The following is a 15308-nucleotide window of genomic DNA, read 5'->3' on the forward strand; positions in this document are numbered from 1 at the left end:
AAAACCATTGCATGTGAATTTGTTCCTGTGCTTTGCAGGGCTCTCAGCTGAGAAAACAGAAACCTTTCCCAGACGTTGGTGAAGGAATAGCTGCAGTTCTTCTCTTTCTGCTCTGCACATATGAACCACAGAGCCTCTGAAGGCCCAGCCATGCCAGAGGAAAAGGCACCAGCAGCTCATTGCTTTCCATGCCGGGCTGTGGGTGCTCAAACCCTCCCGTGAGATTTGGTGGAAGTTTCTCTGTTCCTGGTGGGGCTGGCAGATGAATGCGGAGCTTCGTGCTTCCAAACTCCTCCTCATCGCTCCCTGTGACCTCTATGCAAGGCTCCATGTGCCTCTCATTGCACAGTGATCCATCTCACTGATTAGCTGTGTAATTTTTATTAAAAGAAATTCCATGTCTGGTTTATATGGTTCCCAGTTCCTCACGTGGCCATTTTCCTCAGGGCTATAGGTGGAAGCAAGGCTTTCTTGTTCCTCAAATGCTTTGCACGCTTGATTTTATTGTTGTATTCTTTCACACTCCTGTCTCTTTTCAAAGCGTGTTTTGAAGCTGAAGCCAGTATGAGGAGGTGTATCTGTGTCTCGGTTTATTCCTTCTCTCTTCATCTCTTTGTGACCCCACTTGCAACTGAGCATACTTTCCGTTGCCTCCGTAGCTAGCGACGGGAGTCTTTGAAATGTGACAAGCAAAAGGGCTCAGACAAAGAACAGATGCTTTATGTAAGTCTACATAAGCTGCAAAGAGCTATTGCTGAAGCAGGTTTCTCAGCCGGACTGTTCCTAGCTAGCAGTTTATTCTTCTTTGCTGTATATAAGAAATTTCATATGTTGCTGTGGGACTAAAAAGAAAATAAAATTGGGGGAGAGGGGGAGCACACTTTCAAAGAAAACTGTTCCAATTTGCAACCTCCCATCTGCTTCAGCAGTTTGAAGAAAAGTGGGGTCAGACGGGACCAAGGCGAAGCCTCGGAAAGGTGTGAATGCAGCTGCTCGCTGGCTGGCACTGAACTGCTGTTAAAATCTGAGTGCAAAGAGTGTTTTCTTCACATCCCCTTTTGATGTAATATTTTCAGTTTGGACTCGTGAGATGTGCAGTGCTACAGCATTTCTGGATGGTTGTCAAATGCTGTTAAACAAGGGAGTCCTTGGAGGAAGAGAGCTGGAGGCAGCTAGAAAGTGTCTCTGTGATTTGTTGCACCCGTTTCTGAGGATGCTTGAAAAACTTGTACTTTCTGGGCAAAGAGAATCACATCTCTGGAAGGGCTTTTCTCTCTCCCCACCCTTCCCAAGGGGTTTCCTATGCACTTAACTCTTCTGCTTGCTCAGCATTTGCTGTTTCAGCTCATTGAGCACTTGTAATAACAACACCCTGCATCCCAATAATACTCACTACACAGTATGGACTATGTGGGACTAATTCTGTGTTAGTCTGGCCCAGACTAGAGTCAACAGTACAGGGGGTTGAGGGATCAATAAAAGCCAAAGAATTGTTGGTAGAGGGGAAAAGAGACAAGCAGAATCCTTTAACATCCCCTGGGCGTCCTGCCATGAAATGTCACTTTCTGACACCAATAATACACAAAAGGGGAACACCAAGTGCTGTGTGTGCGTGTCAGGATGGTGGGGAAACTTCTCGCACTAAAAAATGACTGCGAGGAGCATCTGAGAGCTGATATCTCCCTTAAATCCCTGCTGTGAGCTCCCTCGAGTCAATCTGTGTGCACATTTCAATAGGATGTGGTGTGTCCATGTTGCAAGCACCAAAGGACAAAGTGGACAGTACAAATATAGACCCAAGTGGGTTTTTCCAGACAGATCCTGTTGTTCTTAAGCTGTTGATGGACAGAACCGGAGGAACTGCTGAAAAATCACCTTTTGGTAACATAAGGGACCTACTAAAAAGTAGGTCTTTGCATCTGCAGTTTTATTAAAATGTCGCTAGCGTACGCTTTGAAACCTCAGTTAGGAAATACCTCCGTGTCAGCGAGCGCAATGAGACCTGCAGAGCTGGGGGAGCATCAGAGGAAGAGAGCAGCTTCTGCCTGGTGGCTCCAGTTCTCCTGCACTCGCTCGCAAACGGAGAACAATGAGATCGCTCCTGTATCTGCTCTTCTTAATGAGTGAGTCTTATCTCTATATTTATTTTACATATGTTAGAAAACAGAAGAAATTTCTGGAGACTCACATTGGTCCCTTCATGCGAGTCAATAACGTGATTCTTATGTAGAAAGTTTAGGGTGTTTGGACTTGTATGGAAAGTCTTTAGTTTGTGATGCGTTGTGCTATTTCAGAGGAATTCATACGTTTGGGTGGACAGAGTTCTATAGGGTTCATCCTTAGGGGGAGAAAAGTGGCTGCTGAGTGAAACTATACTCTCAAATACAAAGCTAGGAAGCTATGTTTGGCCTTTATAGATTTTACTGTTTTGTCTGTTTGCTCGTGGTGAAGTAGGTGAGAGTAGAATGTAGGTGAGATGGTTTTTGTATTCTTTGCTTTCTAGTATCATTTAAGACACACTTCAGATTAAGCAGCATCTGCTTTCACAGATATATTTCCCAGGAGTTTTTGGCTTGTTGATTTCTTTAAGAAGAGCCCTAGAACACGTGGGATTTTTTAAAAGAAAATTCAGAAGACCTTTATTTGGGAATAAGTTTGTGTGAAGTAAAGCGTAGGTGTGGATTAGAAGGAATGTTTCCCGAGTCAGAGTCTGTGTCCACGCCATTCTGTCCTGTAGCCTCGTGGGGACAGTTCTGTCATGGAATGGTCTTTGAGCTGCCCGGGAAGGGTGACACACTGCACTGCTGCTCTGGGCGCTCAAGCAACGCGCTGAGATGAGTGTGAAGTTTTCCAGGTTGTTGGGTGATTGACATGGGTTTGGTGATTCAGTACAACTCAGTGCCTGAACTTACTGCGTTTATCATAGTAAATTGCCTTTCGTGCTTCCCACTTGGTGACATTTCAGTCTGTCACTTAGATTCAAGTATATTTATCTCCCAGGCTGTGCATTTACTGAAGTGTTAACGTGCCTACAGAAATCAAGAGCTGAAGCGTGAACGGCAGTAGGGGTTGGCTTACCGCAGAGTCTTACAGCTAAAACACCAATATCAGCCCCGTTGTTGCAGGCTGCCTTGCAAAAAGGAACTACGTTCATGCACAAATCCCAATTCAGATACAGCTCTGAGTAACGGGTAGGAGTTTCTCTTTTTTTTTTGATGGCTGTTTTATATATATTTTGGGAAGTTATTGGACTTTTAGCAGAGCTGCGTCCTCAGCACGTTATCCATCACATTTGGCACCAATTTACTCCCTTGCTGCCAAGCTTTGAGCTTTTTGTTAACACGCCAAAATCAATGTTCTCCTCTTCTTACCAGGTTTATGACAATGCTGTTTTTGTGGGGAACAATTCCTGCTTCTACCTAAACTGCTTATTCTTTAATCTGATGGGTTCAGCGTCCTGTCCTGTTGAATATCAGCTTTACAAGAAGCGATTCCCCCGGTGCCTGAAGCGCCACATCACTTGCACGAGCCCTGAGTTTTGCTTCCCTTACTGCAGGTGTCTGAGCTTCATCTAGCAGAAATGTTTTGTGATACCCAAGGTGGACTTTCATTGCTTTATTTTTCATTAGGCTGGGCATGAAAATCCTTTGTTAATCTGAATCAGTGAAATCTCCATAGCTTGGTATGTCCTCCCACCAGCACAGACAGCACAGCTGGCTCGAGGGCCTGTTGACGATGACTCTACAGATCACAGTCTGCACTTATTTATTTATTTGTTTTCAGTGGTCAAGTCCTTGAGGAGCTTTAATGTTGACACTGGCAAGACATGGATGACACCACACACAGCCGCTTTCTTGTGGCCTGCAGTTCTTCAGCATTCAGATGGGAACGCAACCACGTAAGGAACAGGAGAAAGAAAAACATACCCAGACTTCTCAATTTTTTATGAATGAGTGCAGCCTGAGGTCCTGTAGCTTCTCGCTTTCTACAGCTGTTAGCACAGGTGTGTTAGCACAGGTGTGTTAGCACAGGCTCCTCTGCCCGCGACCCAGAGTTGTTCCTGGGTTCTCAGGGGGAGATGAGCGGTGTTAGAGCTTCGCCGGTGTGAGGTTTACATTGTCAGCCTGTGAGTCCTCACGCCGCTTGTCCCCTCACCAACAGCTCAGTCGTGGTACCGTGCAGAAAGGATATCTGCTCATTTAACCAAATGGCTGAAACCAGCAGCTGGGTTTTTGCAGTATTTCCTGGCATACAACATCATTTCTGGGGCTGCAGCAGTCACGGCACCCACCAGCTGTCAAGCCTTACGTTGTGAGCTTGGTCTGAAAACCATAAAGTTGGAAACTGCTGTATTTTGACTATTGGGTCTGTAGGGGAAGAGAAATGGCTGGTTAGGCTGGTGAGCAGAAGCCAACCACAAGTGGTTGCTATAGAGATAACCTATATTACGCTGAGCAGATTGCTCAGCCTGTATATCACACAGTGTGTTAAGTTTTACAGTAAATAACATTTTCTCCCCCCTGAGCAGAAATTGACTGACTCAAAGAAGAGTCTCCATTTCACACAGTGATGCTGTTCCCAGTATGGTGGTTGGACCTTCTCGCTGCACCTCTGCTCTCCCTTTACCTCCAGTATTTTATGGGCCTGTCACCTCCAGGCCTCTTCCTTGGTCTGGGATAGCTCTGCTGAATTCACAGTTCAGATAATGGGAACGACCATGATTTGTAGGACAAAATAAGTGTTTTCCATTCAGTGGCTGATTCAGCTCAAAGCCACACTGCTGTCTAGTTAATTAAGAGACTATCAGAATAATGAGTGGCCGCGTTGGCACACAGATGATGGTTTTGCACTGCACTGCCAAAGGATTCTGCCTGATTGTGCCACCTTCTGTCTTTTCCACCTTTTTTCTCATTCTACAGGATTTTGGCGACTTCCTCAGCAGACAAGGGGCTGGGCAGGCTGAGGAAGTGCAGCGTTTTGCGGGAAGAGATCGAGTGCCAGGAGATACCCCTGCGAGGTACAGTCCTGCTTCCCCTGCCCAGCGCTTGCTTTGCCACGGGCAGGAGGGGCTGCAGAGGTTGGGGGTTTCAGAGAGAACCGGGAATGCTGCTGAGTCCCACGGATCAGCAAACCCACGGTCCCAGTTGTTGGGAGTGATGTCTGGATGCTGCAAGACCTCTTCTGCCACAGCTTAAGTCTTCACCTAAACTTTGTTGAAATACAAAGTTTTTGTTTCCAGTATGTTCACTAGTGCTATGATTGCTGATAACTGAGTCCTCCTTCTAGAAGAGCTGATACACCTGATATCAGTCGTTGTAGCTTTTCTTTGTTCTGTCTGCACAAGGCTGACAAGTACTGTACCATTTCAATTTTGTTCTTATTCATTCATTCATTCAATTATTCAATTTCAGGAAAGATTAAAGGCTCCAAAAACATCCAGGATGGTGCCATAGCTATTGACAGGAACTCAGATTGGATTCTGGTAAGGGAATGGAAAAATCTATGGCTAGGAATGACTGCATTTTCCCAAAATGCTATGTGTTTTTGCTGGAAAATGCAGATGAGCAGACACAACACAAGGACAAAGGCTGAAACTCTTGGCTGGATCCTGGCTGGTTGGAAAGCCAGCTGGGGCAGTGCCAGCCAGGAGACAAAGGGAAAGGCCCTTCTCATCGCTGAGGACTGCAGTGGACCTCGGACTTCACTGCAGCCACCCCCACCCATAGGAAAAGGAGACTGGTATGGGAGGCTTAGGAGAGCCACCGGTTTGGAGGCTGATGCCTCAATCTGGGGAGCCCTCCAGTCCCACTTGCTGCTTCAATGAGGGCTGAAGTCTTGGCCACCTGGCCTGGCCAGGGTCACTGCAGGGAAGGGGCTTTTGTGCTCTCGGTAGGAGGATTTCAGTGCTGTGCAGGGATGCTGAGTGTTTGCCAGGTGGCATCTTGAGTTGTCCTCTGCCTGTGGCTTTGCTCATCTCACCGGTCGTTAATTAGCCTTCCCCTCCGCCCCCAGGCTTGCCTGCAGAAGAAGCACCGCCGAGCCTTCGCCACGACTGAGAACGTGAACGGAGCCTGCACCCTGCTCACCGCCGGTCTGCGCAGCTCAGCTTTCCTCAACCTCACCAAGACGGGTATGGGAGCAGAACCAGTGCGGGGCCTTTGCAGAGGGACAGAAACAACAGCCTGAGGCTCTGCTCTGGCACCAGAGGCCTTCTGAGCCGCTAACCAGCAAAGTCCACAGTCCAGAGAGAGACCTAGAGCTGAATTTTAACATGTATGACAGTGACTTCAAGAGGTTACAAAGCGCAGCTTTTCAAACCAGCACACAGCAGCAGGGATCTTCTGTTTGTGGTGTCCCATGTATCCAAAAGATCCAGCTCTTAAGCCAGGATTTAGAAAAGTATTGACATCCCTAGTGGGTGGATGTGGCAAAATCCACTGAGATTTTAAAAAGTTCCTGGGCACTCAAGGCTGTTCCTTCCAGCTTCACTGGGCTATTGGGCATTTAATCCAGGGAGCAGAGATGGTCTGATTGTCAAACATTGCTCTGCTTCTTGCAGTCATTGCAAAGAAGCTGAGAACTTTAAATTAGACACCTAGATGGTCTCATTCTATCTTCCATTTTCTGACTGCTATTAACAGTCTGACCCTCGCGTCTTCTGCAAATTTGGGAACCCTGGTGGAAACACATACTGAGTTTGAGTTGTGTTAATTAGAAAAGTATTTTTCAAAGGGTAAAGTGTACTTTTTTTTTTTTTCCTTTAAAATGTTTTAGTTGAGACCAAATTAAACAGCGTTCAAAGTAAAAGCAGCAGAGGCAAGATCCCAGACACCAGCAGTGCTTGTGGTGAGCTCTTTGGCAGCACAAGGAACAACCACATGTGCGAAGGTAAGTGCTGGACACCAACCATCATTCCTGTCTTCTGTGTGTGAAGCAGCCTGCGTTCATCTGGGAGGGAAAAGGTGGAGGTTTTGACACTTATTTGTAATGGCAAATTTCTGTCATTATTACAGTCATCATTCACTGAGATTTTTAAAAACTAAAACCTGTCACTACAGTGTAGACCACATCATCATCTAGACCTGCTTTCAGGATGGCTGCGTGGTGCTGTAGTCAAATTTTTGGTTGTTTATTGATATGTCAATGTCCTCCAACACTTAATAAATGTTCAGCTGTTTGGTTGTCCCTTCAAATATCCTTTTATATTTCACTGCATTGACAGAACGGCAAACAGAGATTGCTGTCATTCTGGGTGGATCAGAGAGCACCAAGCCGCATGATTTCCAAAATGCCAAGACATCTGTCCTCAATATGATGAAGTCAATGTGGCAGAAATGCTCCAAGGTGTGTGAACCTCCTCAGAGTCTCATAATCTGATAGGCAGGATGGATCAGAGCTCCAAAGAAGAATGGAAAGCCTCCTGTTTCACATAATAATTGCTTTTTAAACTTCACAGTAATGCTGGTTGTGGAATATATAGAATGTAGGATGTAGAATATATATTCTACATATTCTTATGCAAGAGTTAAATGTTAGTGAGTCAAGGAGGAGGAGAAGCTGAAGAGGGAAGTGGAAGAGCCAGGAGTGGGTTTTTGTGCCAGAAGAATGCTTAGATATTTTACCAAGCAAATCTCTCAGGGCACCATGAAACAGTACACACAAATATAAGGAATGGGGCATATAAACTGTTGTTTTAAATGATTTAAATAAATGTGGAGACAAAGTGATGCTGAGCCATGTGGTCACAAAAGGTCTAGCCAGACAGATAAATACATGAACTTCAGACAGGGAAACCATTGTCTTGAGCCAAAGAAAATGAAGTCAGTTCCTGGAGCTGATCCAGAAGGGATCACTAGGATACAAATGTGTGACGGAGACAGAGGGATAAAGACAGTTGACCTACCTATTATTTGCAATATGTGCTTTCTGTGTTTGTGCGGTAAAGTTTAGGACTAAACCTGGCACTCTGGAGGACTTATGGATCCTGCCTTAGATCTTCTCTAACCAGCTCTGACTTTGCTGTCGGCTTCCTCCAGATCAGGTTTGCTGTGGTGCAGTATGGAGCTCAAATCCAAACTGAACTGAGCCTGCAAGAAAGCTGCAACAGACTAACTGCTTTCTTCAAAGTCCGAAATATCAAGCAGCAGAGCTCGCGGACTGACATCGCAGCCACGCTGCAGCATGTGTTGTGAGTTCACGTGTCTCGAGAAGCTCCAGGAACACCTGAGTGACTCCTTGTGATCCATGTGCATCAGTCCAGCTTCTCACATCTCCTCTGAACTCTTCTTTCTCTCACACCCTTGAATCCAGTCACCTGGGTCTTGCTTTGAGCATGTGTTCATTTGTAAACCCAAGGCCCTTCCCACCTTTTTCACGGATCTGCTGCAACTCAAGGAGCCATGCTTTCCGTTCTCTTCTCAGTAGTATGACTAACAACACTGACCCACACTGTAAAAATGCCCCATTTGCAGCTTGCAAAAGTGCTTGTGAATTCAGAGCTACCAGCTGTGGGCAGCCAATGTCCCTGGAAAGCACAAACCCTTGTGCACGTGAATGTGCACGTTTGCCTTGCACGTGTGTAATCTCATGGGCTCAGTGAACATCAGCGCCCTCCCACCAACGCTGATATTTCCAGCTCTGCAGACATGGCTTGTCCCACAAAATACCTTTATGCTTCTGTTTCTGCAGGGAAAAAGTCTTTGATGAAAGCCCCGACTCCAGCCAGACTGACAAGATAATTATTGTCATGGTATCTGGGCAAGTGTTTCTGGAAGACCATAGACTGAGAGCTGTGATGAGCTCCCTGGAAGCGGCGATGGTCAAGCTCTATGCTCCGGGGGTGAGTGGGGAACCCCACCAAAGCCACACTTTCTTGCATCAGAGCACATATATAGGGCAGTGGTGTTTCCATCTGTCCCATGTGTCTGCTCTTAAGCTTTAGCAGTGGGTGGAAGAACAAGTCATCTTGCCTTAGACATGCAGGATGTCCAATCTGAGGTACCTTGGATCCTTTGATTCACTTGGGCCTCCTTCTTCTTGATGCCAGAGAGTTTACTTTGAAGGAGATGAAGGAATATATCCTAGAAGCAAAGATGCTGAAGTTGTATGAATCTTGTGGCTCTAGATCTGTTGTTAGTATTTATTTGCAAATAAGGGCTTCTGTGGAATCTAGGATCAGGGTGGCTTTACCAGGCTTTCAGAAAACTGCCTCCCTTTTCAGAGCTTTCATGTTTTTAACGTCAGTTTGTGAATTTATTGGGGTTTTTATGTCTGTGTATGAAACATGTTCAGTCTCCCTGTCTGATGGCTTTTCTCCCTAGATTGGCGAGTTCATTAGCAACCAGTGGGTGCCAGAAGAGCTGCAGAAAGTTGGAAGTGACTGGTTCCTCCTGTCCACATATGAAGATTTTGACAGTTTCCTTTCAGAACTGGAGAGAGAGACTCTGAGTGGTTCAGGTAGAAGAAATCCCACTCCCAACCTATCTTCTGTGTAGCTTATAGAGTAGATCTGTGATGGTGGGCAGTTTCATTGCTCAAGGAATGTAAATACATCTCCAGATCCCAGCCTGTTCTGGTAGTCACTTGCCCAGCAACAGCAAAACAAATAAAAATGATTTCTGTTACACTAGTAACAGTTCTCAAGCACAAGAGATCATATTCTGTATCTGTGACCTGCAGCCATAGCATCTGGACAGACAGCTGGGCTGCAATAGGTGCTTTACAACACACACCTTCACCGCATGGACAGTGTTTGTGTTGTGATACTTACACTTCTGGCTGTGCTCAGAACAGTTTATTTCTACTGAACTCTCGCTATACTTCTGAGATGCAGTTCTGATCCCCACAGCCTTCAAAAGTCACAAGTGTTTCCGCAGCACCTGCAAACAATATTGACCATAGGGATGAGGAAGAGTTCAGCTGCCCGGCAGCAAGGCGCAGGAACACTCTGTAGACAATAATGCCGTATTTTTGTTCACCTTTTGCTTTCTCTCCCACTACCCTGTCATCTACACTCAAACTTGTTCCATGTTTCAGCTGAAAATATTCCAACTGAAGCACCCAAGCACAGTAACACTAATGACAGCGGTGACAACAAGCTCCCTTCCTGGGTGGAGGAGGACGAGGAGGAGGAGGAAGAAGATGGCTTGCGTACGTGGTGAAGTATCTTTTAACACAATCATGCCATGGACTATAAAAGTCCAGGGGATTGCTGTGCCAGACCTGAGCTGTAGCTCACACTGAAATGACAGCTGAGCAGTCTTGGTGCAGTTCAGTCGCTTGTTTGAGTGATATTACATGTGCATTAATCAACAACACTGGATCAAGCACTTAGTTGTGACCAAAACTGCTGATTGCCTTCTCTTCATTCTTTACTTTCCATATCCTGGGCAGGTTCTGGGAGAGAGATTGCTTTTGTTTTGGATGGATCAGGGAGCATCGAGCCAGAGGATTTTGAAAGAGCAAAAGCATTCATCCACAAGATGATGAAAACGCTGTATGAGAAGTGCTTCGAGGTACTCTCTGCTCTCTCCTTTCCACCTTGTCTGGCCAATGTTTCTGTTGGGATTTCTGGGCTGGTTGTTGCAGAGAACCCTCTTTCTCTGAATCAACCGTTGTCACAAGCAGCTGTTTGTCTGCTGCTTCCTTCCAGTGCAGTTTTGCGGTGGTGCAGTATGGGTTTGAAATCAGAACGGAGTTCGACCTGCGAGAAAACTGGGATCCGCGTGCCACCCTCCAGAAAGTGCTTGATATTGTGCAGGTGTGCAACGTGACGAAAACAGCATCTGCCATGCAGCATGTCCTGTGAGTAACAACAAAAGAGCACAAGAAATGAAGGGGATGAATTTCCAGGGCATTTCATGAGTAAGGGAGAGGGACTTCTATGGACATTCAGGTCCTGGAAGCAGTTATTGATTTGGGGGTTGCTGAATGGCAGGCGGCAGATTCTGTGCCATGTTTTAGAGGGTTATAAAAGCCAGTTGTCAGTGCCTAATTCTGGGTGTAGGGGTGCTCAGGAAGCAATAGAAGGGGAGACAGCACCTGGTATTTTTAAGATGTGCGATTATGAAAGAAATTCTCATGTCTCCTTGCTGTGACTGTAAGTTGCAAGGGCATAATTCAACAAGACTCTTCCCTCTATCTCAAGGGGGAAAGCTTCAGCTTTCATCCCAAGTTCTTTGTTTTGGTGTTTTACCAGGGATTCCATCTTCACTGAAAGTCACGGGTCCCGCAAGGATGCAGCCAAGGTCATGATTGTGCTTACAGATGGGGAAATCCTCCTGGATGAAATGGACTTGACAACAGTGGTAAATTCACCCAAAATGGCAGGAATCGAGCGCTATGCCATCGGGGTAAGTTGGGAATGTGCTTGGATTGTACCTTCGTTCCATATCTTGGTAACACTGGGGGAGAGGAAAGGTGGAACTGATCTATGCGTGGTTCCAGTATATAAAGGAAGAGGTATGTATAAATTAAGTATAAAGCTACAACTTGAACTGGTACTGTAATCTGTCTATGTAGTGTCAATTATATACCTGTGTTTGTTGCTTCCTACACCTACTACCTTTAGTACCTGTGTTAGTTTGTCAACAAGGCTTTACCCTGAAGTCTGAAGTTTATTTTCAGATATGCTATATGGAACCTTAAATAATCTTCCTGCTATCTCTTTTCATTTTTTCTCTTTCAGAGGAAAATGTTCAATTTTATGATGTCTTGTAATCTGTCAATTTCCAAAATTAATTGTTGGCTACAACAAAGGTGTATGCACAGAATAGAGCACCAGCCAGTTACTTGAAGAGGTTTCATAAAGGTTTGGCTCCTGGGGACACTGAGCCCGGCCAATTCCTTGGCTCCCAAAGCAATTGCTATTTCTGGGTTCACACAAGATGCCTGAAGTTGAGGTTTTTACCACAAACTGTTGAACGAAGTAGATGGGGGTACGGAGACTCTAAAGGTTGCTTCTTTTGATTGATTCGCATCTCTTCTGCAGGTGGGAGATGCCTTCAAAAAACCCAAGGCCCTAAATGAATTACGGCTAATTGCATCTGGTCCAGATGACACAAATGTATTTCAGGTGACCAATTATTCAGCATTAGACGGGCTGATTTCAACCCTGCAGCAGAGCATTATTGGTATTGAAGGTAGACAGCAATCTTTCTATTTCATTACCGCCTTTTGAGAAATAAGGAGAAAGTGGCTTACCCTGTTTCTGTTGCATCCTCAGGTACACAGGGTGATGCTCTGGAATATGAGCTTGCACAGGCTGGTTTCAGCGTGCAGATCTTGGATCAGGTCAGTGTTGTGCGTTTAACCCCGCTGAACCGTTGTGTGCCGAGCTGCTGCTTCCACACGCGTGGGGAATCAGATGTCCCATAAGAAATGATGGTGATGCCAAAGCGTGAGACTCACGTAGTCAAATCTTCTTTGCAAGCCACCGCTTGCTTTGAATGTATCAGATAAGTTAAAACATCACTTTTATACAGTTAGTCAGTAGTGAATTTTATTCTAGGATGGGAGTTATCTCACATGCAACCCCTGTTCTAACCACTGGATGCTTTTTGTCTCCAGTTGACAGCTTTTTGCTGGCATTCGCATCTCCAGTGCACAAGTCAGGGACTCCGTCACGTTGCAAATAGAACAATTCTCCTCTCTTAGGAGGGGGAAACAGTGGATTGTGAGGAGGCTGATGAACACTCAACAGCCTTGGCTGCAAGGGCAACACTGATCTCATTTGGAAAAGAAAAGAAAGGTCATGTAGTGAGCTGGGAGATGTGCAGCTGCTCCTGTGCTGCTGGGCTGTCACCTGCCTGTCCTCAGCGTCTGACAGGGGCTGGCAGAACCCCCCAGGAAAGAGTGCAGGAGCTGTAAAACAGAAAACACTGCTCCTTACCAAACGGCTTTGCAGCTGCCCTGCGTTCACCTCTCCTAACTCACAGTATGTTGCTTTTGCAGCAAGTCTTAATGTTTGGTGCGGTGGGGGCCTTTGACTGGTCTGGCGGAATTGTACTGTATGATCTGGCAACCAAGACAGCTGTTTTCCTGAATGAATCTAAAGAAGAAGCCAAAACAGCAAAATACAGTTACCTAGGTAATCAGCTTCCTCCTTTCTGAGATAACTGACTGCAGTTTTGCGTAGTTTGTGTTTAGCGCAGTGTGGTGACACTGACAGCGTTTACCTGAAGAAGGTCACCTGCAGCATCTTACTGGATTCTGACTATTTTATCTATCTGGGAGAGAACCTCTGGCAAAATCACCATGTTCTGCTTCTTGTTGGGAAGACATGACTTGTTTTATCTTATGAGTTATGATGCCCCGAGGATTTATTCTGTTAACACAGGCCATTTGGTTTCACTGCATAAGAATACTTGCAATGAAGGGCATTTTTAAGAGCTGATAAGGATAAATATTTCACTTGTTGTGAGTGGCTGGAGAAGAAATAGCTTGTGAATCAATCCTGTTCTTGGCCTGGTGACAAGTAAAGCCTCGGTTATTCACCCCAGCGCTTTGTAGCTTCATGACCCGCGTATGTCCCGACTATAGGCTTGGCCTTAAATTCTTACCCGGTAACAGGAGGTGCTGTGGGGTGTTTGTGTCAGGATAATCCTACAGAAGCCTTGTACCAGATCTTTTTTTGCTTTCTGTACAAAGTATAGTGTTTTCTTCACTTCTTTGAAGGGTGTTAAACCTTCCAGCTTGCAGACACAATAATTAAAAAGAAAAAAGCATTCATGTTGGATAATCACTCAAGAACTGTGGCAAATGCTACAAAAACTTATCAACAGTTCAAGCAGGTTTTTCAGAGCAGTAATTTGTTCGATTACCCAATAGGCTAGGAGAGGAAAACCTCAGCTTTGCTGGCTGATCGCTCAGAAAAGTTACCTCCTATTTCCTAATCAATATTTTAATGAGATCGTCTGTAATCAAAGCCATGGGCCACAACAGCTGGACACGGTGCAGACTCTTGGATCTCATTGAATATGTAGGTCTGTGTTTCAGACCAAACTGGGGGGCTTCTTCCTTCAGGCATAGAGTATGGTACTGATAATAAATACTATTTTTGCTTCTTGTGTGAACGCACAGGGTACAGTGTGGCAGTGGTACACACGGAATATGGACCCTTGTACGTGGCTGGAGCTCCACGGCACAGCATGAGGGGGAAGGTGTTGGTGTTTCAGGATGGACGCATAAAACAAACCCTGCAAGGAGAACAGGTACGGAGCATCCCTCCCCAGGACAGTCACAGAATCACAGACCTCACACACCTCATTTCACAAGCACCAGCTGCATTTTCTCCTCCAGACACACTTAGACCCTCACACATGCATCCAATGTACCAAGATGTGGATTATACGGTGTTTATCCACTCCATAATGCCCTGGGAATGTCAGAAGAAATCATGAAATCGGCAAAAAGACTGGGAAGAAATGTAGCTAAACAGGGTGTACTATATTTACATTCTGTTCTCATGGCTCCTGGGGATAGCTGTGGTATTCTTTTTCCTCTGTCAAACTGTTGAATAATGATTTTGTTACTGCTAAACTGATTGCAGGATCTGTCCCTGAGGATAGCTGTAATAAAATAAATAATAGGGCAACGATCCACATATAAGTAGATATGTGATGTTTTGTTCTAAAAATTGCCTTGCTGCTGCAAAGGACACTAATTCTACAAAGCTATATATAGAGAATTCCAGGGAAAGAGCTGCTTGTTTTTTTTTTCTGGAGCACAGGTTGGATCTTATTTTGGATCTGAGCTCTGCCCTCTTGATGTGAACCGTGATGGGGTGACAGATCTTCTCCTTGTTGGAGCTCCATTTTATCACATTCAAGGGGAAGAAGGAAGGGTTTACGTCTATCGCCTGGAGACAGAGGTAAAAACACTGGTAGCGTAAACACTGCATGTTGGGGATTTTCCAACCATGCCTGAGCAGTGACAAATAAAACATTCCTCCTTTGTGCTCTCACTGAGTGTGCTCTCCCTGTATGGTAGAGGACTGCAGGATGAAGCCAGCGCTCCTGCCTTAGGCATTAGAATATAAAGAGAAATAATAACTAAGGAAATAAAATTCTATACCTAAGGCGTGCTGTTATCACGGTGTGAGAAGATCATGTCTTTTGCCTATACACAGAAATTAGTTGGCGCAGACCTTGCTCTGCCAAGCAGTTCTTCACTGTGCTTGCAATAACCGTGTGCATGGGCAGCTGCAGAGGACTAAATATTTTGTGGGCCTAGCTACAGGATCCGTTACACAATATACAGGATCTATTGCATCATTTTGAGTGAGAAGTCAACTTGAAGAGCAGACCAGG

The 15308-nt window shown here is 45.4% G+C and overlaps 1 protein-coding gene across 4 annotated transcripts in view; it reads left to right on the top strand.

Moving 5' to 3' along the window:
- The first annotated feature begins 2580 nt into the window (after positions 1-2580).
- The window catches only part of ITGAE (integrin subunit alpha E), a 29365-nt gene continuing 16637 nt past the window's right edge, over positions 2581-15308 (top strand). For 2 of the 4 annotated variants that reach the window (XR_011741958.1, XM_071817094.1), the window contains exons 1-18: positions 2585-3898; positions 4920-5017; positions 5412-5482; positions 6013-6130; positions 6775-6888; positions 7223-7344; positions 8037-8188; positions 8689-8839; positions 9321-9456; positions 10036-10149; positions 10393-10514; positions 10652-10803; positions 11198-11351; positions 11990-12140; positions 12224-12291; positions 12952-13087; positions 14080-14210; positions 14729-14869. Coding sequence is in view for 3 of the 4 variants with exons in the window: in XM_071817094.1 (XP_071673195.1) it covers positions 3831-3898; positions 4920-5017; positions 5412-5482; positions 6013-6130; positions 6775-6888; positions 7223-7344; positions 8037-8188; positions 8689-8839; positions 9321-9456; positions 10036-10149; positions 10393-10514; positions 10652-10803; positions 11198-11351; positions 11990-12140; positions 12224-12291; positions 12952-13087; positions 14080-14210; positions 14729-14869 (2199 nt within the window). In the remaining variant the exon portion in view is untranslated. Of the gene's footprint in view, positions 3899-4919; positions 5018-5411; positions 5483-6012; positions 6131-6774; positions 6889-7222; positions 7345-8036; positions 8189-8688; positions 8840-9320; positions 9457-10035; positions 10150-10392; positions 10515-10651; positions 10804-11197; positions 11352-11989; positions 12141-12223; positions 12292-12951; positions 13088-14079; positions 14211-14728; positions 14870-15308 lie in introns of all 4 variants that reach the window. The other 2 variants (XM_071817096.1, XM_071817095.1) reach the window with 2 other exon arrangements.

This window comes from Patagioenas fasciata, chromosome 19 (genome assembly GCF_037038585.1).
Source record: "Patagioenas fasciata isolate bPatFas1 chromosome 19, bPatFas1.hap1, whole genome shotgun sequence".
In the NCBI taxonomy this organism is placed as follows: Eukaryota; Metazoa; Chordata; class Aves; order Columbiformes; family Columbidae; genus Patagioenas; species Patagioenas fasciata.